This window comes from Leopardus geoffroyi, chromosome X (genome assembly GCF_018350155.1).
Source record: "Leopardus geoffroyi isolate Oge1 chromosome X, O.geoffroyi_Oge1_pat1.0, whole genome shotgun sequence".
Lineage (NCBI taxonomy): Eukaryota > Metazoa > Chordata > Mammalia > Carnivora > Felidae > Leopardus > Leopardus geoffroyi.
Genome location: NC_059343.1, coordinates 1449762 through 1475000, shown reverse-complemented (window position 1 = coordinate 1475000; position 25239 = coordinate 1449762). Strand labels below are relative to the sequence as shown.

The following is a 25239-nucleotide window of genomic DNA, read 5'->3' as shown; positions in this document are numbered from 1 at the left end:
ATCTATCCATCCATCCATCCATTGTCATGATGTATCTATTCTATCTCTCCATCCATCATCCATGCATTCATCCAGCATCACATCTGTCCATCATCATCATCTATCCATTCATCATTATGTATCTATTTACCCATCCATCCATCATCCATGCATTCATCCATCATAATATGTATCCATCTATCCATCCATCCTTCATTATCTATCTACCTATATACTCATCATCATTACCTATGTATCTATGTATGCACATATCCATATATCCATCTTGCATTCGTTTATTTATCCATCCATCCATCCATCCATCCATGCATTCTGTCTATCTATCCATCCATCCATCATCCATGCGTCCATCCATCATCGTATCTACCATCCATCCACCCATTGTCATTATCTATCTATCTATCTATCCACTAATTATCAATCTTTGAATCTATCCATCCTTCATGTGAAATGTACCATTTATCATCTACAATCAATCATCAAGCAATCAATCATCAATCCCAAGCTTCAGGTGCTACCTCACTCCAGCCGGCCCATGGGTCCTTAAGTAAGTTCCCAGCAGGAAGGGGCTGGGGCCTCATCTCTCTTGCAGCCCCACTCACTGAGACCCCATTGTCTCCTTCCTTTCCTGCCTCGGATGGTTCCCCTTACCTCCTCCCTTCTTGTGCTGGGGTGCGCTGGGGCCCAGCGTGAGGGGAGCTTGGGGCAAACACCACGGTGTGTGTTCACACTGAGAACAGAACACAGCCCCTCTCTTTAAGAGAAGGCAGGTGACAGCCACAGAAGGAGACCGGCCGTTTTGGGGTTCTTGTAGAATCTACAAAATCAACTTGCCCGCGAGACCCCGTGTCCCAAAGACAACATAGTCTACTCATTCTCTGTGAGCCAATATCGCGGGTCCACGGTGCATATGTTCTTCTACACAGCCCTTGCCCTTGCCACGGACCAGCCGTCCCACCACAGGGATGGGGACCAAACAGAAGCAGCCAGGAATCTCGGGCCTTGTCATCTCGGGATGAGTAATGCCTTCCCAAGGGGCCGAATGCAGCCGCTCTGGTTCTTGGGCTGACTTCCCAGGGAGGGCAGTTCACTGAAGGAATTACAATTATTGTTTTTCGAAAAGTACTCTGAAGGATCCACCAGCACGTTTGCACACGCGCTTCTCGGAAAGGAAGGGATCCGATCCCGAACTTCCGAGGCCAGAAAGGAACGCGATTGAGAGGCGTCTGGATCATTAGAGCGCATTTAAACACTTGTGCCTGCCACGCGGGGTCACGAATACGGAAGCCTCAGGCATGCACTTAGCGGGGCTCGTGAAGAACATACGGACGGTTTATCCTCTGGCGAACTTTCTTCTTTTCCAAGCCCGCCGGCCGCACGGGAAACTCACAGCCCGTCAGCGGGTCCCGAGCTGCCGTTTGAGAAACACACTGGTTTGAGGTCTGACTCGCGGAGGGGGGGAGGGGAAAGGAAGTATGTGGTTTCCTGTTTAGGGGATTTTAATAATACGTCTAGCGGGGCCACACTAGGGAGAGTGGCAAGGCTGAGTCGCGCCGAGGCGAAGCTGAGACGCACCCGTGCCGCCATCTCCCAAATCTAGTCTAACGACTGGGCAAGCTAAGAGCAAAAGACTCAAGTTTAAGGGACGTCCTCCGTGTCCAGAGCGGTGGAAGCCACTGTGAACTCGCTGCATCCAAATGGGAACCTGGGTCAGTCTCCGTTCACCCGCGACGCGCACCCGGGAAACACCGGGAAGGGCTGGTGCATCAGCCAAAGCGCCCAAGCAATATGGCAGCACGGGGACACCAACGGTCGACCCAGCCTTCAGCGCGCGGCCCTCGGGGGGCGCTATGACCCGGCCCTCATGGGGGGCTGGTGTGTGGGTCAGGGCTGATGTCAATGGAAAAGAGTCCCCCGGTGGAAACAGGGAACCACATGAGGGAACCGTTCTCCTTGACTCCAGAATCTGGATCTTTCTTAAGCGTAAGGAAATGCGGGTCTAAACGAGCCGCTCACGTGCACAGTGGGCGGTCTCAGCGGAGCCACGGGCAAGTAGTGGTTTTCTGTGTCTGCCACGTGGGCGGATTGCTCGTGGGGCACACATGCGTGCGCACACATGCATGCACACGCGCGCACACACATGGGTGTGCTCGTACACACGCCTGCGCGCGCACACACACGCTCACCCGTGCACACACAAGCGTGCACATACACACGCGCGCACTCGGACACACACCTGCACACACACACGCTCACCTGTGCACACATAAGCGTGCACTCGGACACACCCGCCTGCACACACATGTATGCACGCATGCACACACAAGTATGCACATACACACGCGCGCACTCGGACACACGCCTACACACACACGCTCTCCTGCACACACACAAGCGTGCACGTACACATGCGTGCACTCGGACACACGCCTGCACACACATACACGCTCACCCGTGCACACACAAGCGTGCACGTACACATGCGTGCACTTGGACACACGCCTGCACACACACGTACGCACACATGCACACACAAGCATGCACATACACACGCACGCACTCGGACACACACGCCTGCACACACACACACACACGCTCACCTGCGCACACAGAAGCGTGCACATACACGTGTGCACTCTCAACATTCATGCATATGTGCACAGATGTGCATCCACACAATGTGTGTGCACACACGCACAAGCACTCACACATGCACATATGTACACACATGCAGCATGTGCACACGTACCAACACACTCGTGCACACACAAACACGTGTGCGTGCACACAGGCGTGCACATGCCTGCATACACACACACCCAAACATGCGCACATGCACAGATGCACACAATACATGCATACACACATGCACATGCACACACGTGTACACAACGCACATAATGCATGCATACACACACGCACGCTCACACACGTGCACACACAATACATGCATACATGCACGCACACACGTGCAGAGTACATACACGCATGCACACACGTACACGTGCACACACAGTACGCGCATACATGCACGCACACACACACGCACACACAGTGCATGCATACACACGCGCGCACACGTACACATGCACACACAATACATGCATACGCGCACGCACGCACACACACGCAGGCACGGTGTTTTGGTCACAAGCTTGCTGCATAACCACACTGCTCTCTGGCCCCTCTCCTTCCCTGGAAAGGCTGTCTGGAAGGGGAGGAGACCTTGTGTGTGCTTACAACCCCACAGCAACACCCTTCCTGTCCCTTTGCATTTCTTCGGACAAGTAACACCAGCAGGAAAGACTTGTTTCCGCAGGTTCCCTGGGGATTAAAATGCCTGCTGGCCCTTGTCAAGCCTGTGTCATTGTGGTGTGTTTTGCAAAAGCCCCTCTGTATGTGGAATGTGTTTCCCACACTCCCCGCCTGCCCCCGCCGCCCCCGAAAGGACTTCTGGAGCCCCATAAACACACACTCTGTTGTCAACCCCAGAACTGGGTCAGGACGGCCCTGAAGGATCTCTGATTCAAGTGGGACAGGCGCCCAGATGTCAGAACAAAGCACAGGAGGACCCAGGGAGGCGGCCTGCGCCCCGTGTGTCTGTCCGCCCCGTGAGTCTGTCCACCCCGCCCCCCCCCCACGCACGCGCTGGGCCCCCTGTAAAACGCTCGTCCGCTCCGTGAGCATCGGGATGATTCCACGCAGACCCAGAAAGCTGAGGAATTTTGAGCCTCCAAACGCCCATCCGCGTAAGTCACAAAACACCTAGGACTCTTTTCCCCCTACAGGAAGCCACGTGAACTGGAAACTCTCCGCGGGAGGACACACCAGGATCCCCACGTGGGTGCGAACCAGAGGCCCCCCCCCACCCCCACAGATCCCGGTCAACATCCCGCCCGGACTCCTGGATGCGGGCTTGGTTAAAACGTAGTGCGCGAGCCACATTCTTTACTAAATGAGAGCAGGCAGCCAACAGACAATCCGGATGAAGATAAAAAAAAAATCTACAAAAACTGTTTTCCTATCTCGAGATGCACACACACACACACACACACACACAAAGTGTTAGCAGCATCGACTGAAGACTGAAAAAAACAAAAGCCACAGGGCAGAGGTCAGTGAAGGGCAGTTAAGTTTTATCAGAGCCCAAAGGGCAGGCAGGCAAACAGGCGGGATCGTCAGGGCCATATCTTCTGGCAAGAAAGGCAGAGAAGAGACGAGAGCCACCAGGAAGGTGCACAAAAAAAGCCGACGCTCGCTTTTGACATTCTCCCTGGGATGGGGCTTCTGGGGACTGTAGGCTGAAGCCAATGGTTTGTGGTCTCCACCCACCACATACGAGGGTCCCCCCTCCCCCTCATGGTGAAATCCCTGCTCTGGGAGAGTCAAAACTGACTCTTGTGTCCTTCCGAGGGTCTCCACTCCAGCGGGAATTTCAGAAGAAACCCAGGAACCCGGGATCCCGGGTCCCAAGGCCTCTGAAACCCGCCCTGTACTATGAAAAGCAAAGGTCCCTCCCCGGGCTCAACCAATTTACAGCCAACGTGGAGCCCAAGCCAGACACATATTTCTGTAGGAAAGTGTCTTCTGACCTTCACCAACTCCAAAGCGCTTCCGCGATCAAAACCCATTGGTGTGTTGGGAGCAGCTCAGTCCTGCCCCCAACCCCCACCGGTAAGGAGGTGGCCGGAAGGACCACACGGATGGGCCTGGGACGCCAACTACAGCCCCATTCTTTCTCTGCTCTTTTGGGGCAAGGCTGGCTCCCATCGCCTCCCCCACCACGGGGTCACCAGTAATTTTCTTATTTTTTTTTTAACGTTTATTTATTTTTGAGACAGAGACAGAGAGAGAGACAGAAACAGAGTGTGAGCGGGGGAGGGGCAGACAGAGAGGGAGACACAGAATCGGAGGCAGGTTCCAGTCACAAAATGACTAGTTAGTTTGGGGCCCCAAGAATCTAAAGCTGCCCCCCATCCAGACCCGGAACCCCAGAGCTATGAGCAAAAACCATGGTTACTACAGACTTTCCCCCTCACCCCACGCAGGTCTTGGACTCTGGGACCGTCCCCTTTCCTTGCAGCCCTGTGTCCTGCGGGCCTGTTTTCATGTTCCTCCAACCCCAGCGGATGGCACATCCTAGAGCCACCAAAGGCACTTCTCCATTTCCCGCACACAGGAGGAGCTCCGTGGGCCAGACGCCAGTCAGCAAACCCCCCCCCCCCACCCCCCGGAACCCCGGAAAAGTTCCTTGGAACAGGAGCCATGCAATCGAACAGCAGAAATACAACCACCCGGGGAGACACAAGCAGCAGCCAGGGGCAGATGAAGAAACGCATTTCTTTAAGGAAGAAGGAGGCACAACTTGGAAACGCATGCCAGGCCCTCCCCAGCAGGCTGTAAAGTGTTCCAACACATCCCCCACAGACCAGAATTCATCTTCCCTAAAGCCAGCGCAGGGCGGGCATGAAGCCCGATTCAAAAGCGCAAACGTTCCCCACATTGCAGATCTTCCCTGAACCAAGCAGGAGGCCAAGGACGCAAAACATAACCCCACGCCCCCGCGCGGGCTAGACGTCACTAACACAAGGAACCTTCGCAGCACAATCCACACCTCGTGTCGCGATCCCCGTTCCCAAAATGCGTCCTCCTCTCATCATCAGACCTGTGCTGACAAGACTCTGCCCCGCCTGGCTGTGCCCTAAAAATCTGGCCATATTAACAGGAGGAAAAAAAAAATCATAATAATCGTCCAGGGGTGGGGGGGAGGCTTTAAAAACGCCACGTCCAGCAAAATCCAGCTCTCCTTTGGAAAGGAGAGAGAGAGACCGAGAAACATGATCCCAGCTGCCGCTTGCAAAGGCGAACGCTCCGAAAACACAGGCAGAGGAGCAGAAACACGCCGGGCCGGAGCGCAAAGCGAGGGTGGTGGGGTCACGACCCCTTTCCGTCTCCTGGTGTCCTGACACTTTCCCCGCGTTTTCCGAATTATTTCCTGGAGCGCACGCAAATCTGCTGAGGCCACACGTCTGTTTCCAGCGGGCGCGCAGCACAGCGCCCAGGTTCCCAGGGCAGCGTGCGCACACAGGGCTGGTGAGCGCGCCCGGCGCTCCAAGTTCGCCCTAAGTCCCCCCACCCCCGCTCCCCCCGGCTGGAGCCGGCTGCACAGCCCAGTCCAAATTTAGGCCCGGAGTGCAGGGCGTGGCTCCCCAAGCAGGAACAAAGACTGGGGCCCGGGAGAGCGCCGGGGGGACCAGGACCGCTACGGGGGGGGGGGGGGGGGGGGGGGGAGACCGGGACCTAAGAAGTCACCCGCCTGCGGGCATCCAGGGCCCCCCGGCTCCCCCGGGGAACCTCCAACTGCCCGAGTTTCTGATTTTGGAAACACTCAGCGCCCTGGGCCTCTGGAACAAGTCCACACCCGCTCAGAAAGAAAGTTGCACAGTGGAGCCGCCTCCCGGGGCGTTGGCTACCCGCTGGCACAGCGCGTCCCGTTCGTCCCGCGGGGAGGAGGCTTCCGGGGTCCCCGCTGCGCCCCTGCACCCGCCCCCCACTGCGCGCCCCCGAGGCCGTCCCCGGGGTGGTGGGGGGGTGTCCCCGGACGCGCGTCCCCACGCCGGTCCCCCGGCCGGCCCGCGCCCCCTGCACCCCGCCCCACCCCCAGGCCCCCACAGATGGCTCACCCCGAGCGGGCACCAGCGTGCCGAGCAGGCCGACCAGCAGCAGCGCGACGGCGGCCCGGGGAGCCATGGTGCGGCCGGCGGGCGCCGCGCAGGAACCGTCCCGGGAGTGGCACGCGCGGGCGGCGGCGGCGGGAGTGCCCCCGGGGCGGGGCGCGCAGAGGGAGGGAGTTGGGGGGGGAGGGAGGACAGAGAGGAGTGGGGGGAGGGAGCACGGGGAGGGGAGGGCCCGCGCTCTGGCCCCGCCCCGGTCTCGGCTCGCCCCTCCCGCGGCCCCCGGAGAGCACCCGGGGCGGGCGGGGCGCAGGGGAGGGACTAGCGGGGGAGGAGCGGTTACCTGGGGCGGTCCCGAAAGGAGCCAGCGACTGCCGTCCCTGCTCGGAAACTGGGGCCCCCGCCCGCCCCTAACACCCCCAGGGCAGCCCTGAAGAGAAGCGAGGAGTCCCCCCAGCGCCGTGCTCAGAAGGTGGGGACCCCCACCCGCTCCTAACACCCCCAGTTCTGAGGAGAAGCGAGGGACCACCCCCAACTCCGAGCTCGGACAGTGGGGATCCCTCCATGTGTCCACAGACTCCTTCAGACCCTCAGTGGCCCCTTCCCCCCCTCCCCCCCCCCCCCCCCCCCCCCGACGAACAGGAAGCAAACCATTACAAGTAGCAGGAGGCCCCTCCCTGCCCCTAATGGGACTCTGGGGCCACCTTGGGGGGGGGGGGGGAACAAAGTGAAATCCTTTCCTTTCCCGCGAGAGGTGGGTCCCTGTCCCCCGCGCAGACCCCACTCCCATCCCGAAGTCCAGTCTGAACTGACACAGCCCGGAGCTCGGGGTGCAGGCTTTGGGGGCGCAGGGCAGGCCCCACTCCCCAGTCTCAATGGGGACTCCCCCTGCAGGAGCCTCCAGAAGCCTCTCCCCAGCCCACAAGGGGGGGGGGGGCGGGGGGAGGGAGAGAGGCTTCTCCAGCCCGAGGGGGGGAGGGGCCTGTGGGGGGGAGAGGGGTGCAGAGGGAGGAGAGGCTTCCTCTGCCAAAGAAAGTGTGGGGATGGGGATGGGGACGGGAGGGGGGGGTGGAGAGGCAGGAAACCCCTCCCGTTCCCCTCAGGAGGTGCTGGGGCCCTGATGGGTGGCTGTGCAGGTCACAGGCCAGCGGTGCTGGGGCTGGACCCCCGCCCAGACTATCTATCTATCTATCTATATATATTTAATTGAGATGTTAGCTTAATATTCTGTCCGTGTGTATTCAGGATGCAGAACATCTTGTCCGCAGAAAAATCCCTGAGTCAGATGCCTGCTTTGGCCCTGCAAACCCTCCTACCGGCTGGCCAGGCTCCCAACCAGCACACCCTTCCCCTCAGGGGTCACCCGCCTAGCTGCTGCCACCTTCTGTCACCTCCATGACTCAGACAGAGGGGCGCAGGGCAGAGGCATTGCGTTGCACCCCAGGCCCCCCCCCCCCCCTTAGACAACTGCAGCAGAGAAGTTTTCTGGCTTCTAGACCGGCAGAAAGTCAAACGTCAGATTGTGGATTCAGACGCATGAATTTCATGGAACCCTTTCTCATCAAAACAACAGTCATCTGCCTTGGGAGTCAATCTGGGTGGACTGCCCAACGGATACCACGTGTGCCCCCAGCCCCCACTGACCCGCTCAAGGCATCTGTCTCTCCTCATTCCCCTCTCCCTGGCCACAGCCTTGGGGCCAGAGGAGGGTGTGGACCCTGGGCCGGGGCAAACAGTAGGCTCTTCCCGTGGAGCAAAGGGACGCTGGAGCTGGTGCAGCCCTTTTGGCACCTTGAGGTAAGTCAGCCTCAGAATAATGCGTGCATGAAAGAAACCACCTGCTTTGTACCAAAGTCAAAACCCAGAGACCCCTCCCCAACCCTGGGGAAGTTTCCAGTCCAGCCCTGTCATCTTCAAAAGAAAACCTCAGCGTGGCCAGTCCTTAACCTCTGTCACGGGCTGCGCGAGGACTCAAACTCTGTTGACACCACCCTGAATGTTCCAGAACATTCTGCAGGCAGGGAGCGCATTTTATCCCCAAGGGGCTAGGTCTCCATCATCCGTCACTTGCACCGAGTGCCAGGCTTTCAGGATTATTGTTTTATTTTTTTTTTTCAATTTATGTTCATCCCCACAGGCATTTTGAAGACTTTTCTTTGTAATTCATTAAGTTGGCTTTTGTTTTTTTTTCAAGTGCTCCCTTCCTTGGCTCAAACTAAAAAATTTCCATCGCATTTTCCGGACACTCTGACATCAGGAAGCCCTGAGTTCCAGCATCAAAATTAAATGAATTGGAGAAGCATCCGGAGTTGTATCCAAACACCAGGGAACACAGCTTTGAAGGGCATAGGCTGAGACAGACAGATGGACGAGGGAGGGAGCTCGACTCAGAACAAGCTTCTTGGTCTGCATGCGTTATACTGGTTCAGCCTGGGGACAGGATGGGGACAGTGTGAGCCTGTTTGCGTCTGTGTAACACACACACACACACACACACAGTAGCCCTTCTCCCACTTTCTAGGGACGATCCTTTGTTGACCACAGGGCTTTGTGTATTTACCTGGGAAAACTGGGGTGGGTGGTGAAGGTGACGGCCGCACACGTATTCACGAAGGGGCAGAAGTCACCTTAAGGTGGCAGGGTCCAGGTCCTGACTGATGCAGCTCACAAAGGCCAGCAGGGGTCAATAGTATCAATAGTCTACCTCCTGCTGGTGTCCTGCCTGGGGAGTCCAAAGAGGCGTAAAAATCCTGCAGAAATTCCTTGGGAACGCGAGCCAGGTGAGTCTGGACTGTGGAAACGGCACACGGGGCTGAACGCCGGGTTTCCGGTCTCTGAGTCAGTTGGGTTATCTCCCGCCCGGGTAGACGCTGGTTTTTCCATTCCTTGGTTCCCAGAAAATCGTTAACCACTGAGGTTCTTGTAATTCTGTGTCGTTCTGACACCTGCAAGCAAGTGGTGCATGAAGGGTGAAGGGGCACAAAATCGTTGGGGGGCACCTAAACGGACGTGCCTTCTGTAAGAAAGGCTCTGTCTTATCTTTCTTTCCCCGGAAGCGGGGTGGGGACCCCCAACAGTGTCAACACCTCGACCTCTTCTGGTCCTTCTCTCCTTCTGAAGAATGATTTTGGGGAGGTCGGTTTCCAAGGAGGATACACATAAATGCACCAAGAACACCCCAAACCCGTGCACGTTGCCTAGAAACGCCCTCTGGGCTGTCCAAACCTGTAGTCGGGACGATTTCTTATAAGGCGAGGGATGTCTTTGTTATCTGTATTTGCTAACTTCTCTGCACTGCATCTGTATTAGTTTCTGTTTCTTCATTTTTTTAATGTTTGTTTCAGAGAGAGAGAGAGAGAGATCGGGGAGGAGCAGAGAGAGAGGGATACACAGAATCCAAAGCAGGCTCTAGGCTCCCAGCTGTCAGCACAGAGCCTGACTGGGATAGATGGGTGGGTGGATGGATGGATGAGTGGGTAGATGGATGGTGAATGAAAGACAGGTGGCTGGGATTGGCCAATGGATGGATGCATGGATGGGTATGTGAATGGATGGATGGGTGCCTGGATGGATGACTGGGTGAATGCATGGATGGATGGATGGATGGATGGATGGATGGGTAGATGGATGGATGGATGGACAGATAGAAGGATGGATAGATGATGGATGGATGGATGGATGGATGGGTAGATGGATGGATGGATGGACAGATAGAAGGATGGATAGATGATGGATGGATGGATGGATGGATGGATGATAGATGGATGGATGGGTGGATGGATGGTTGGATGGACAGTTGGATGGAGAGATGGATGATGGATGGATGGGTAGATGGATGGATGGATGGATGGACAGATAGAAGGATGGATAGATGATGGATGGATGATAGATGGATGGATGGATGGATGAATGGATGGTTGGATGGACAGTTGGATGGAGGGATGGATGATGGATGGATGGATGATGGATGGATGGATGCATGTGTGGATAGATGGATGGATGGATGGATGGATGGATGGATGGGTGGATGGATAGATGGATGCATGGATGAATGGATTGATGGATGCATGGATGGATGGATGGATAGTTGGATGGATGAATGGGTAGATGGATGGATGGATGGATGGACAGATAGAAGGATGGATAGATTGTGGATGGATGGATGGATGATAGATGGATGGATGGGTTGATGGATAGATGGATGGATGGATGGATGGATGGAAGGATGAATGGATGGTTGGACGGACAGTTGGATGGAGGGATGGATGATGGATGGATGGATGTGTGGATGGATGGATGGATGGGTGGCCGGCTGGATGACTGGCTGAGTGGATAGAGGATGGATGGATGGATACAGGATGGATAGATGGATGGATGGATGGATGGACAAACAAACAAGAGAACCTTATACTAGACAATGTTGTACCATTTTATAGTCTATTTCCACATGAGAGAAACTATGAGGTAGGGAGTGATTAACCTATTTCAGCTCATGAGGAAACTCCCTGGGCCCATGGAGCTCATGAGTGGCAGGCTGGGATGAGAACCAAGTCTTTCTGGTTCTGAGTCTAGGCTGTTTGTACCTTACTGCCTCTGGATTGCCTGCAAACCACTGGCATTTTCCTCAGAGTGTCCACAGCAACCAAGAGAAAGAGTGTGTTTTATGCTAGAGTTCTTATATTAGAAAGTTCACAGTGTGTGCCTGTCAGTGGCCCAATCTATTTTAAAAACAGTACTTTAATTAATTTAGCAGGAAAGGTCATGCGTGAGCCTTAGGTGTGTGTATCTTCCCTCCTCTTACACGTGACGTAGGTTGGGTCCACTGCAGAAGTCAAAAGATGTAGTGAAGCTACATAATATAAAAACAACCACTTTGTTGAAGGGGCTAAGTTGTGGCTTGTCCGGGTCAGAATCAAGAACAAATCTATTTCCCAGAGTCCGTGAGTCTCCCCCTTATCCCTGGGGACACGTTCCAAAGCTCCAAGTGTGTGTCTGAAACTACAGATAGGACCCGATCCTACACGGGCTATATTTTCCCTTACACACGCATGCCTTTGGCAAAGTTTAATTTATCAATCGGGTGCAGTCTGAGAAGAACGATAACGAATCATAAAATAGAAGAATTAGACCAACACACGGTCCTGTAAAGTTATGGGAACGTGGTCTTTCTCTGTCTCCCTCAAACATCTCGTATTTCTGCACTCCCCCTTCTCCTTCTTGTGATGACGTGAGCCGATAAGATGTGAGATGATGAGATGAACTGGGGTGAATGACGTAGGCATTCCGACGTAGAGTTAGGCTACTGTTGTTGACCTTCCGGAAATCTCTCAGGACGATTATCTGTGTCCCAAAGCGCAGATAAGGGGACCCTCCCGAACTGCATTTGGAACACGAACGCTGTTTGTCTCTACGTGTGTTTCAACAAGGAAACAACCCTGTGTCTTAGCACCGTGTGGGTGGCCAGTATCCCAGAGTGGCGTCCTCCCTGCTACATGCGTTGGCCATGACGGTCACGGTCACGGGCCGGCAAGAGTTGTCCTAGACTTTTGGTGAGGCTGACTGCATTCCAAAGGCTGTGCATTGAGATAACGAAACCCCTGGTCATTTTTTACGTCTACATGAACGTGGTCCATGGCAAAAATTGCATCCGTCTTAATTCTAAGACGTATAATGTTTCCAGTTATGTGTAAGATCCTACCCCAAAACTCAGCGGTTGAAGACACCCGCACACGCATTTGGCTACGAACAAACAAACAAACCGAAAACCCTGCAGTGTGGGAGGGCTTGGCCAACTACGTGAGTAAGACCGCAGGTGCAACTGCACACATTCCCGAAATCAGCTCTGGCTGAGATGTTGGGTGAGGCTGTCCCACGGACACCACATCACGAGCTTCCGGGAGGACAGAGGGATGAAACCAGGTCATCGTTTCTGATCCGGTTGGGGCTGACGGCGGACGGGAGCCAAGGGTTGTTGGTCGGGAGACCGTTGTTGGCCACAGGATGGCTGTCGATCACTGACGAGCTCGGGTGGTTTCCCGTGATCCGTCTTGTGGGCAGGAAGTGTTGGACACGGGCCCACGGGTTGAAACAACCCCTGTCTCCTTCTGACGGTCCTCCTCTCGGGGGATCCTGGCGAGGGGATCCCAGCGTGGCAGGATGTTTTCACCTCAATGCCCGGGATCTGTTGTCTCCCCACGTCGGAGAATGAAAAGATTGATGCAAAGTGAGCAGGAGGCAAAAATCGATGAGAATAAAACATCCGGAAGGAAGAAAATGTGCAAACTGTCTTAACAGAGAGGAGGCACTCGAAAGTGAATGCCCGGGGACGGCCCGCAACTTCCTTCTTTATAAGGTTTTGGGTGCCCCCCTCCCCCCTTATCTGCCCTATTGGCTGGAGGAGTCTGGGTGCTGGGTGGCACATTCCTGATTGACTCACTTGCAGCGTATGAGGGCTGGACCCTGTGGGTCTTAACGTTTTATGGCCTGCTAGTGATTTTATTGTTTTTATTTCAAAAAAGATTTTGTTGGGGCGCCTGGGTGGCGCAGTCGGTTAAGCGTCCGACTTCAGCCAGGTCACGATCTCGCGGTCCGTGAGTTCGAGCCCCGCATCGGGCTCTGGGCTGATGGCTCAGAGCCTGGAGCCTGTTTCCGATTCTGTGTCTCCCTCTCTCTCTGCCCCTCCCCCATTCATGCTCTGTCTCTCTCTGTCCCAAAAATAAATAAACGTTGAAAAAAAAAAAAAAGATTTTGTTTCTTAATCTTTATATATTCTTGCGAGGCACAGAGACAGAGAGCGCGAACAGGGGAGGGGCAGAGAGAGAGAGGGAGACACAGAATCCGAAGCAGGATCCAGACTCCGAGCCGTCAGCCCAGAGCCCGACGCGGGGCTCGAGCCCGCGAACCGTGAGATCATCACGTGAGCTGAACTCGGACTGAGCCACCCGGGGGCCCCTCTCCTACTTGTTTTTAGTCCGGTCTTTTGTCAAATCCCTGAGGGCATCCTGGCGGGGACGTAGGTCACCTCTGTTGCATTCTTAAGACGAACCTTAAGCCTGGGCAGGGGGGACGGGGAGGGGGGGGCGTTTGCTGTGCTCAGATGCTCTGCCTGCTTTGTCCTGTCTCTCCGTGTCATATCAAGCCACCCCGCACCCTCCGTGGACTCGGCAAGCCACCTGCTTGCCCCAGATCAAGCCACCGCGCCCGCTTCCTCCCTGCAGGGACAGGCTGGGTGCTGTGCCACAGAGAACAGAGCGCGAACAAAGCCAAAGGGCACTATGCTTTGCAAACAAATGCAAATGCAGCTTCTGCAATGGACAGGGGGGGTCCAGGAGGCCAGCGGTCCCGTCTACGGTCATGCCGTCCCTCGCGTTAGTCAGTGCAATGCAGGCCAAGTGACCCCGACCCTTCTCACTGTCTGAGCTCCCTGCCATCCTGCCTGGCCGCCATATGTTCACGTCTGGGCGGGCTCGTGGAGCCCAGCTGAGCTGTCCTGGCTGAGCCACACATCGGCCGTGACTCGTGCCCACACGTGAGTTCCTCGGGCATCATCTCTGTGCCCCAAAAGACTGACCTTCTTAAGTATTTGCCAAGACCCCCGCAGTGTTCTTATCACCTCTAGGGCGCCCAATAACGTCCCCAAGGGGTTTGCAATCCTTTTGGTTTTGGGGGGGGGGAGGGAGAAAGACAAGATGACCACTGTGTTATACTTACTTCTGGCTGGAGGTCGAGGTCAAGTGAGCTGGTCTGGGGTGCAGAGGTTCTCCCCAGATTTCAGCAGCGTTCCCCGAGTTGGCTCACGGTGGCCATTGATGGGCAGAGAAAAAAAAAAAAATCCAACAGGATTCGGTAAACATTTAACTCACACGTGAGCCACGTGTCCCTGTTTTTTATTGCAGTGACAAAGTCAACTTGGGTGACGGTGCTTTTTGGGTCTTTGGAGGAAATTCGCATCTTTATTGTAAGGAAAACTGACCCACGACCGTTGACTTGTGGGCCGTGCGTGTGTGTTTGCGAGTTCGAGCCCCGCGTCGGGCTCTGGGCTGATGGCTCGGAGCCTGGAGCCTGTTTTGGATTCTGTGTCTCCCTCTGTCTCTGCCCCTCCCTGACTTGCTCTCTATCTCTCTTTCTCTCTCTCAAAAGTGAATAAACACTAAAAAATTTAAAACACAGTCTTCGTATCTCGGGGTAAGAGTCACTGTGTTCTCGTTCCAGGAATTCTCGAGCAAGGAGACATGCGTCCGTGGCTTTGAGTCATCTCTGGCCTGTTTCTAGGGTCCCCATCGAAACCACCCCACACCGGAGAATGCGTGAACAACCAGAAGAGGTCCCTGGGAGAGAGAAGGGGCCAGGCCAGGTGGCAGGAAGGGTGTGGTTCTATCAGTCACCCCAGGGCGGGGACGGGAGATCATGGGAACTCAGCCAAGAGCACCAGATGACAGGAGGGGCCGGCTGCTTCCTGGAGCTGGGGAAGCCTGGGCCGGAGAGGCTGCAGGGGACTGCACGTGGGGTCAGGGACTGTGGCCAACGCTGGGCTGCATTTGCAGCAGCCTGAGGACCCGGGGAAGAGAGTAGGATTGTGAATGAACTTCCTTGAGCAGCCGTGACAAAAATATCACCAAACTGGGGGCTTAGAACAACAGGAATTCAAGTTCCCCCAGCCGTGGACACCAGACATCTGAGATCCAGGAGGGGCAGGGCCACTGAGGCCCAGACAGGGCAGGGCCACTGAGATCCTGGGGGGGCAGGGCCTCTGAGATCCAAGCAGGGCAGGGCTTCTGAGATCCAGGCAGGGCAGGGCCGCTGAGATCCAGGAGGGGCAGGACCCCTGAGATCCAGGAGGGTCTGGACCACTGAGATCCAGGCAAAGCAGGGCCACTGAGATCCAGGCAGGGCGGGGCCACTGAGATCCAGGAGGGGCAGGGCCACTGAGATCCAGGAGGGGCAGGGCCACTGAGATCCAGGCAGGCCAGGGCCTCTGAGATCCAGGCAGGGCAGGGCCCCTGAGATCCAGGCAGGGCAGGGCCACTGAGATCCAGGAGGGGCAGGGCCCCTGAGATCCAGGCAGGGCAGGGCCACTGAGATCCTGGGGGGCAGGGCCTCTGCGATCCAAGCAGGGCAGGGCCTCTGAGATCCAGGCAGGGCAGGGCCTCTGAGATCCAGGCAGGGCAGGGCCTCTGAGATCCAGGCAGGGCAGGGCCACTGAGATCCTGGGGGGGCAGGGCCTCTGAGATCCAGGCAGGGCAAAGCCGCTGAGATCCAGGCAGGGCAGGACCTCTGAGATCCGGGGGGGGGGGGGGGGGGCGGGGGGCAGGGCTGCTGAGATCCAGGAAGGGAAGGGGTGCTGAGACCCAGGCAGGGCAGGGCCGCTGAGATCCAGGAGGGGCAGGACCACTGAGATTCAGGAGGGGCAGGGCTGCTGAGATCCAGGAGGGGCAGGACCCCTAAGTTCCAGGCAGGCCAGGGCCACTGAGATCCAGGGGGGACAGGACTACTGAGACCCAGGCAGGGCAGGGCCACCAAGATCCAGGAGGGGCAGGACCACTGAGACCCAGGAGGGGCAGGGCCACTGAGATCCAGGCAGGGCAGGATCACTGAGATCTAGGAGGGGCAGGGCCACGCAGATCCTGGAGGGACAGGACCCCTGAGATCCAGTGGGGGGCAGGGCTGCTGAGATCCAGGAAGGGAAGGGCTGCTGACACCCAGGCAGGGCAGGGCCACTGAGATCCAGGGGGGGCAGGGCCACGCACATCCTGGAGGGACAGGACCCCTGAGATCCGGGCAGGGCTGTGCTCCCTCCAGAGGCTCCAGGGGAGGGTCCTTCCTGCCTCTTCCAGCTTCTGGGGCTCCAGGCGCCCCTGGGCTCGTGGCCGCGTCCCTCCCGTCTCTGCCTGCCCCTTCACGCGGCTTCTGCTCTGTGTCTGTGTCTGTGTCTCCTCTTGTGTCTCTTAGAAGGACACCTGTCATGGGATCAGACCCACCCTCAACCAGGATCGTCTCATCTCCGATCCTTCACTTACCCACATCTGCAAAGACCCTGTTTCCAGACAAGGTCCCGTTGTGAGTTCGGCTGGAGACCAAAGCAGGGGAGACAGTGTGTAACCCACAGCAGGGTCTTCTGGCCTGACTCACCCCCTCAGGTTGGTCAATGCAGCCCAGAAGCCAGCACAGCCCGGATCTCCGGACGCAAGCCATAAAAATCAGCACGCAGTGCAGACAGCGGGGTGTGGACGGCTGGAAGAAAGTCTGGGGGCCCAGGGCGGAGACTGAGCAAAGAAGTTACACGTGTCTCAGGACGGCAGTGGGAAACCCCTTCTGCTGGGGCTGAGCCTTCAGCTTGGTTGCATCACGAAAACGTCACTCTTGGAAATAGACGATTACGAAAAAAGCGGTTATTTCTTGTCGTGATTCGTACAATGCTGCTCTTTTCCCCAAAAAAAGTCAAACTAAAACCATTACTTGTGAAAGCTTCCTCAAGTCCTCTGCGCCCACGGTTTCCGTGGATTGTGCTTTTTTTCAGCCGCACGCGAGCTTATCAAGGTCAACAGCCTTGGTCTCATAAACAAAAGCAAACCATTCAAATAGCTCCGTTTCTGGTTTGTTTTCTCCTAACATACAAGGATAATTTATTCCTTAATAATAATAATGATAAAATAATAATAATAATAACAAATGTCAGGGGCGCCTGGGTGTCTCAGTCGGCTGAGTGTCTGACTCTTGAATTCAGCTCAGGTCATGATCTCACGGTTCATGGGTTTGATCCCTGCATCAGGCTCTGCACTGACAGCTCAGAGCCTGCTCGGGATTCTCTGCTCGGGATCTCTCCCTGCCTCTGCCCCTCTCCCACTCTCTCTCCCTCTGTCTCCATCCATCTCCTGCTTGCACTCTCTCTCTGTCTCAAAAATAAATAAGGCATTTAAAGTAAAAAAAAAATTAATAAAAACGATAAATAAACGTGAAAAAATGCACACCTTGGATGTAAAAAAGCTGTGGAACTGATGTCGTAAGTGTTCCTTTGGGGAAAATGGGTCCCGAAAGGCATTTTGGGAATATCAGGTGGTTTGCTGTGACGCTTCAAGAGACCAGAAGACAAAAGAAAGAGGCCCATGTTGAGTGAGGGCCAGGGCGGGGCCCGGGATTGCGGGGAGCCTCCCGCAGCCCTGCCTGCCCCTCAGCCAGAGTCTGGGGATCCCTTCATCACTGGATGGTGCACTGACTCAACCACATGGCCCTCCTTGGCGTGGGTGGGCCACGCCTAATCAGTTGAGTGCCAGCATAGAACCTAAGAACAATGGAGGACCCAGGACTTGCTTGCACTCTCTCTCTCCTCTCTCTGCTGCAGCAGAGACCTCTGTCCTGTCCCACATTTGGGCGCGAAGGTCCTGGTTCTGAGGCCTTTGGACTCAGGCCAGATAACACCTTGGCTTTCTCCATTGTCCATGTTACAGGTGCAGGTGGGAGCACCTGTGTCCCTCCATAATCACGTGAGCCGATGCCTATAATAAGTGCCCTCTCCTATGTATTTGTGTCGCCTGTGGGTGCTGTTTTCTCTGCAGCAGGGCCTTGACTTAGGGGGTGGAGGTCATAGGTGCTCCAGGAAAATGACTGAAAACACAGGTGGCTTCTGAGGCCACACGAATACCGCAGGGCCTGCAGGGAGGACATACCCTCCCCAGGAATCTCCAGAGCGCATCAGCCCTGCAGACGCTCTCAGTTGCACACTTCTGATCACCCGCGCTCAGCGGGAATACGTTTCTGTTGTCTTGAGATCGCACCCCTCCGCCCCCGCACCGTCCAGTTTGTGGTCCTGGCAAACAGACACCAGACAGAAAGGAAAAACCACGCCCATGTATTTTCCTTCCCGTGTTGGATCCTTTTGTGCAGGACGGTGTGCAGGCGGGCAGGAGCAGTCCCGTGTAGCTTTCACTCATTCCGAGGAGTCCCGCCCCATCCGTCATGCTTCTCCGACCCGACAACAGAGTCCTGAATGGTTTTGCAGAAATAGAATAAAAGGTATTTATTGCACGGATATGTGGGTGCTGCCGAAACTGTGGTGACCTGATGGGGAGGACACAGGTCATGGGGGGACACAGGTGCACCTGGGAAGCGTGTGCAAACTCTCACTCTGTCCTGTGCCCCTGGTCCTCTGGCTGGTCCTCGGTTGCATCCTGTGATAGTGAACCCGTGACCTAGTGAGTAACACGCTTCCCGGAGCTCAGAGCTCATGCGGCCTGAGGAGGGGGTCCCGGGTCGCTCCCATCTGTAGCCGGTGGATCCGAGTCTCAGGTGGGTCCGGGGTTGGCGTGTGTGGTCGCAGAGGGCAGTCTCGTCGGGCTGAGCCGCCCACCTCCCCGTGGGGACCTACCTGCCCATGGCCTCGGGCACCTCCTGTGGGCACAGAAGTCCTTGTGCGAATCCCAACATCTCTGAGCAGTTTTTTCCGAGAAAACCTGTGTTCTTCCCTTTTTCTCCAGGGGGGGACGGAGCGGGTGGGGGGGGGGGGGACAAGGATGCCAGAGGTATTGCTATAGGACCAGCTTCCTCCTCTAGGGGGTCGGAGCCACACAGGCGGGCGGTGCAGGCTTGGGCTTGTGAGCTCCACTCACAGGTCAGGCAGCAAAGTGACCCAAGTCACACCCCAGATGTGTCCCCGCTGGGCCCCCCTCTGGCTCAGCTCTCCGCCCCCCGGCTTCCCTTCCGCTGTTTTTGTTTTCAGCTTCCCCATGGAGATGTTGTGGGCTGTCCCCTGAGCCCGGCCTCTTTAACCACACACAGGGAAGTGCTGTTCTCCCGGAGAGCAGGTCTTGCAAAAAAGAAAGAAAGAAAAAAAGAAAAAGAAAAATTAAAAGAACAAAACGCACAGACGCGCTAAAGAAAAAGGCAACGGGAGAGAAACGTTCTACAGGGGGCAGCAAACGTATACTCTGAACTCCGCTTTCTTTGCAATGTATCTTTTTTTAAACAGGCGGAGACAAGGGTCGCGGGGCAAAGGAAAGCCGTCTACGCGTCTAGCTGGAGCCCGCACACCCTGGTGGATGCCACGGGATGGGTCCTTACCCCTCGGCCCCGGAGAGAAGTGATTCGAATTCCTCAGGGCAGTCTCCCCAATCCCACGGGCTCCTGTGTCTGGAAACCTGCAGAAAGTCAGGACCTAAACACGGTCCAGGAGGCCACGGCTGGTCAGGACGAAGGTCAGGGTGGTCAAGTTTGGTGGGGTCAGGACCCCCCCCCCACCTCCCACGACTTCCCCAATAAACCCTCGGGCAAATGGATGGGGTCCAGCACGTGGAAAGCAAGAGCCCAGCTGAGGCCGAGACTGGCCATGGACGGCTTCCTTCCTCCCTTCCTTCCATCCTTCCTACTTTCCTTTCTTTCTTTCTTTCTTTCTTTTTCTTTCCTTCCTTCCTTCCTTTTCTTCCTTCCTTCTTCCTTTCTTTTTCTTTCTTTGTTTCTTTCTTTCTCTTTCTTTCTTTCTTCCTTTCTTCCTTCCTTTCTTTCTCTTTCTTTTTCTTTCTTTCTTTCTTTCTTTCTTTCTTATTTCCTTCCTTCCTTCCCTTCTTTCTTCCTTTCTTCCTTCCTTTCTTTCTCTTTCTTTATATTTCTTTCCTTCCTTCCTTCCTTCCTTCCTTTCTTTCCTTCTTTCTTCCTTTCTTTCTCTTTCTTTCTCTTTCTTTCTTTCTTTCTTTCTCTTCCTTTCTCTTTCTTTTTCTTTCTTTCTTTCTTCTTTCCTTCCTTCCTTCCCTTCTTCCTTCCTTCTTCCTTTCTTTCTCTTTCTTTCTCTTTCTTTTTCTTTCTTTCTTTCTTTCTTTCTTCTTTCCTTCCTTCCCTTCTTCCTTCCTTCTTTCCTTCCTTCCTTTCTCTTTCTTTCTTTCTTTCTTTCTCTTTCTTTCTTTGTCATTCTTTCTTCGGTCTTTCTTTCTTTCCTTTTTTTTTGTTTGTATTATGAGGACTGAAAACATCGGACCACCAACAGATGGTACAGTGTATTTTTCTTGCGGAATTTAAAGATCTCGCTAATGTGCAAACCCAAAGCACTTGACGGGCAGGTGGAGACAGGTACCCCAGGTTTGCAGTTAGCCTGAAGAAAGGCTGGTTTCTTTAACGGGAAACCATAGCGGGAAAGGCCCCATGGTTAACCATTTACGTGTTACCACACTTTTACAATCAGGTCAACAGACGATGCATCATCACGGGTGACACTATAAGGCAGAAAAGGAGACAAATCCAATAACGGGGCCATGATTTCTACAACCACCTGTGCAGGGAAGTCCTTACTGCCCGTTAACCCTACTGGTCTTATTATGTTTCTTTCAACGTTGGCCACCATTGGGGAAAAGAACACACATAGGCCCAAAATTCCTGAGTCTCCTTCTTGGTCCATGTAGCATCTCTCTCTCTCTCTCTCTCTCTCTCTCCATGCCTCCCTTTTTAAGTAGGTTTCATGCCCAGCACAAAGCCCAACATGGGCTTTGAACTCACAACCCTGAGATCAAGAACTGAGTTCACATCAAGAGTTGGATGCTTAACCAACTGAGCCACCCGGGTGCCCCCATGTAGTGTCTTTCTCAGTGTGGTGTGGGGGTGATGCCCTGGAGACCGGCTGGGGGCAAATACATCTCATTGCCCACCAAGAAAGGGAGAAGAACCAGAGTTCTCCAGGAGAACCAGGCCATGAAAATGCCACCTACTGGGGCAGGACCATCGCATCCACTCCCCGACTGTCCTGTCCTTCCTGACTTGGGTCAACCTCAGCTTTCCCACCAGTCACTCCAAGAATCAGCTGGCTGTGGCCCCAACCATCAATTATCTGGCTTCTAGGTCACACCGAACCCCCTGACCAGTCCTGTCGAGGGGGGCGTGTCTCCTGCTACCCCGTGGGCAGATAGAGAGCCTTCCCACCGGGGCCGTCATAAGGGCAAGCAGGGGTGTGTGCAATGGGGCAGAGGGAATGCGTGAATATGCTTGCAGACAGGATGAAAAGGGCCAGGAATTTGAGTGACTTTTGAAAGAATGCCCTGCAGTCATCTGTGCCCGGCTGGACTCCCACTCAGGAGACAGCACGTACTCAGCAGGCCCCAGACAAGGGCTCCTGTGTCCGGGAGGGCTGCTGCTGACCAGGCAGCTCACTGGGCAGGAGGGAGAAGACAGAATGACGAGGGAAGGAATTTGTGGAGTGGGGGTTCCCACAAACAGCCCCAACAGAGGAAGCCGAGCCAGTTCTGGGGTTTTCAGCATGGCCCTGACAAGCTTGGTTTTCCCGGCTGGGTGCTGGAGAACCACACATCACAGTGAAGGAGAAGCTTTGGAGATGCTGGTTGATAAAGGAGGGAGGGGAGACCTGGGGCCGTGTGAGGATTTGGGAAAGGTCGTAGTGCAGAAGAGGCAGCTGCACTCAATGCCCAGGGCAAGTCTTCGTCTGCATTGGGATTTTCTCTGGACTCCAGGACACTGGGAGGAGGGCCCATCTGACTCAAATGACAGAGGGCTGGGGATGTAATTCTCCCTTTCTGACCCAGACAGGAAGTCTTAGCTGTGTTTTTCGTAAACGTACCTTTCTCTATGTGTCTATCCATGCATCCACTCAAACATCCATCCATCCATCCATCCATCCATCATATCTATCTATCTATCTATCAGTCTATCTATCTATCCATCCATCCATCCATCTACCCATCCATCCATCATGTCTGTCTATCTATCTATCTATCTATCCATCCATCTCTCCATGTATTCACCAACCCACTCAGCTCTCCAGCCAGTCTCAAACATCCATCCATCCATCCATCCATCCATCCACTCAAACATGTAGCAACTCAAACATCCATCCATCTACCCGTCTACCCACCCACAGACTTATCTACTCAAACATCCATCCATCCATCCATCATGTCTATCTATCTATCCACCCACCCATCATATCTATCTATCTATCTATCTATCTATCTATCTATCTATCTATCCATCTTTCCATCCATCTATCTATTATATCTATCTATCTGTCTATCCATCTATCCATCCATCCATCCATCCATCCATCATATCTATGTATCTATGTATCTATCATCTATCTATCAATATATCTATCCATCCATCCATCCATCATATCTATCTATCTATCTATCTATCTATCTATCTATCTATCTATCCATCTTTCCATCCATCTATCCATTATATCTATCTATCTGTCTATCCATCTATCCATCCATCCATCCATCCATCCATTATATCTATCTATCTATCTATCTATCCATCCATCTTTCCATCCATCCATCCACCCATCCACCCATCCACCCACCCATCATATCTATCTATCTATCTATCTATGTATCTATCTATCTATCCATCCTCCCCCATCCATCCAGCCAAACATCCATCCATCCACCCAGCCACCCATCCCTGTGCTTGTTGCTGTGTATCCTTTCCTGTCACTTAGAAAGCACAACAGTCCGAAGCAGACCAGCTGGACTCAGGAGAAATGGTGCCTGCAGGTGGGTCACTCACCTCACACCCAGGATGGGCTGTCCCCCAACACAGCAGAGAGGCTGAGGAAGCCTGTCTCCTTCATTTCAGACCTAGGAAAGGAGGCGCTGGGAAGTCTTCAGATTGCACCAAGCAGAAACCAGTCCCCCAAGAAAGGAAGGTTGGTGCGGGTGCTTGAAGGCTGTGAAATTCATGCCGGGGGGTCAGGAAGGTAAACTGAGGCAGGCTCACCACCAGGATATCCTGGTTGCAAGCACAGACTTTGGAAACATCACCAAGGAAACCTCTGAAGCCTGCTTCTGCCTTCAAAACAATCACGCAGTTTGAGATGCCACGAGCGTCTCGCCTGGAGAGCAACACCCACTTTGTCCTTGTCTGTGTCTGATAAACACCCTCAAACAGTCGTAATCAGGACGAAAGTCTCGGTAGGCTTGGCTCCCGCAGTTCACCCGCAACACCCTGTCAGGCGAGTCGAGGTCTTGAATGATTTCCTGGTCTGTGATGAATGCTGCTGGCATTCCCGCGGACAGGTCCTGCTGTCACGCCCTCACGGCGGAGAAGCAGCTGGACAAACACACACAGATGACTCTCGGCTTCTATCCACGCCCCAGGTCGCTTCTGTTCCATTTGCTGAAGCTGAAACCCTGTCCCCTCCTCAAGGAACACACCTGGGCCACTTCTCCGGGCCACCGCTGGACCTCATCTGATCACATCATCCTTCGTCGGCACCTGTCACACCTACTTGGTCCCCCAGACTTTGGGGGTCCCGCTCTGGGGGTCCTGAACGCTGATTCAGAGCAGAGCTCATCAAGGAGGTGGCAGAGATGATTTGCAGGAGTCCATGGGCAGAGTTTCAGACACCTGTGGTAGACTGAAAAAGTGAAACCTTTATCACAATAACACAACTGCTAAGGTTGATGCAAACAACTTGTTCAACCTAAGTAAGGGGGGTGGGAGGAAAGGCATCTTCGCGGGGGACGGCCCCAGAGTGTGCCGTGTAGGGGGGTCAAAGGTGAGCAGAGCAAGGCCACGGGCAGTCCCCGGGAGCTCCCTCCTGCCCCCAGATGCCCATCTCTCCATCTCCCTGCCCCCGGCTTGGGCTGTGACGCAGCCCATTGGTCACGTCCTCATCGGTAACACACTTCCCTGTAGCCTTCAAGTCCAAAGTTTGCTTTCCCATCACGAAAGTGGTCTCTGCTCACTGCAGACAACCAGGAAAACCAAACAAGTAAAATGGTGGATGGAAAAAGAAGGTCCCGCTCTGATTTGCCCGTGGGAGGAATCCCGGGATACCGCTGGCAGCCAGCTTCCTAAGGGGAGCCTCTCCACCGGGATCCCACTGTGGATACTGAGCGAGCCTTTCCCGTCCTATGCGGACGGTGCCCTTGCTGCCCAGGAGGCCCCCAGTCCTCACCCCAGTCTCCCCAGGGCACTGTGAAGACAGCCCAAGGATCCGCCAGCCAAGGAAGGCGGGTGGCTTCTGGACCCTGCACAGGGCGTGGAACGCTGTCTTCACCAGCAATGGCGCCATCAACACGCGGATTTTAACCTCGCAACACCCGGCCCGTCCTTCTGGCCTCCGGAAATTCGAGATCATACATTCCCATCGTTTTAAGCGTTTTAAGCCACATCCCCAGGGCTGGGCTGTGCGGGGCTCCGTCCGGTTAGGAGTGGACTGTCCTATCTGTTGAGCCCCCAAGGCTGACCTCCAGACTCTCCAAGCAGCCGGGAGGGAGGTTGCCTCCCCCAGGTCTGGGCGTGCTGCACGGTCTCATGGGGACCCGAGGGGCACACGCGGTGAATTTGAGGGGACTCTTCCGGTCACGCCCAGGAGCCACCTCCTCATGGAAGCCGTTTCTGGTTTCCCTACTTCAGTTCACCACGTCCTTCATCCTGAGATACCCCAGGGCGTCCTTCCAACCTGGTTTCCCCTGGGCTCTCCCACCTTTCCAGAAGCTGAGACGTTTGACCAACTCAAAGATGTGATTGTTCGTTCAAATGCTTCCAAGGGACCGGGCGTCTGGGCGGCTCAGTCGGTTCAGTGTCGACTCTTGATTTTGGCTCAGTTCGTGATCTCACGGTTCCCGAG

General features: G+C 54.9%; 1 protein-coding gene and 2 long non-coding RNA genes across 5 annotated transcripts in view; 1 reads left to right on the top strand and 2 right to left on the bottom strand.

The window, feature by feature from the left end:
- CD99 (CD99 molecule (Xg blood group)) overlaps positions 1-6875 on the bottom strand; it is a 31211-nt gene extending 24336 nt beyond the window's left edge. For 2 of the 3 annotated variants that reach the window (XM_045471447.1, XM_045471448.1), the window contains exon 1: positions 6684-6875. In XM_045471447.1, the coding sequence (XP_045327403.1) occupies positions 6684-6750 (67 nt within the window). In that variant the 5' untranslated portion in view covers positions 6751-6875. The remainder of the gene's footprint in view (positions 1-6683) is intronic. The other variant, XR_006710793.1, reaches the window with a different exon arrangement.
- Positions 6876-6938: 63 nt separating this feature from the next.
- Positions 6939-8976, top strand: LOC123594601. Its single transcript, XR_006710796.1, has 2 exons — positions 6939-7146; positions 8171-8976. It is a non-coding gene; the product is annotated as an uncharacterized LOC123594601 (long non-coding RNA).
- A 10195-nt stretch (positions 8977-19171) lies between these two features.
- On the bottom strand, positions 19172-25239 carry LOC123594206. Its single transcript, XR_006710707.1, has 3 exons — positions 25096-25239; positions 23172-24011; positions 19172-19473 (listed from the first exon to the last, which is right to left on the bottom strand). It is a non-coding gene; the product is annotated as an uncharacterized LOC123594206 (long non-coding RNA).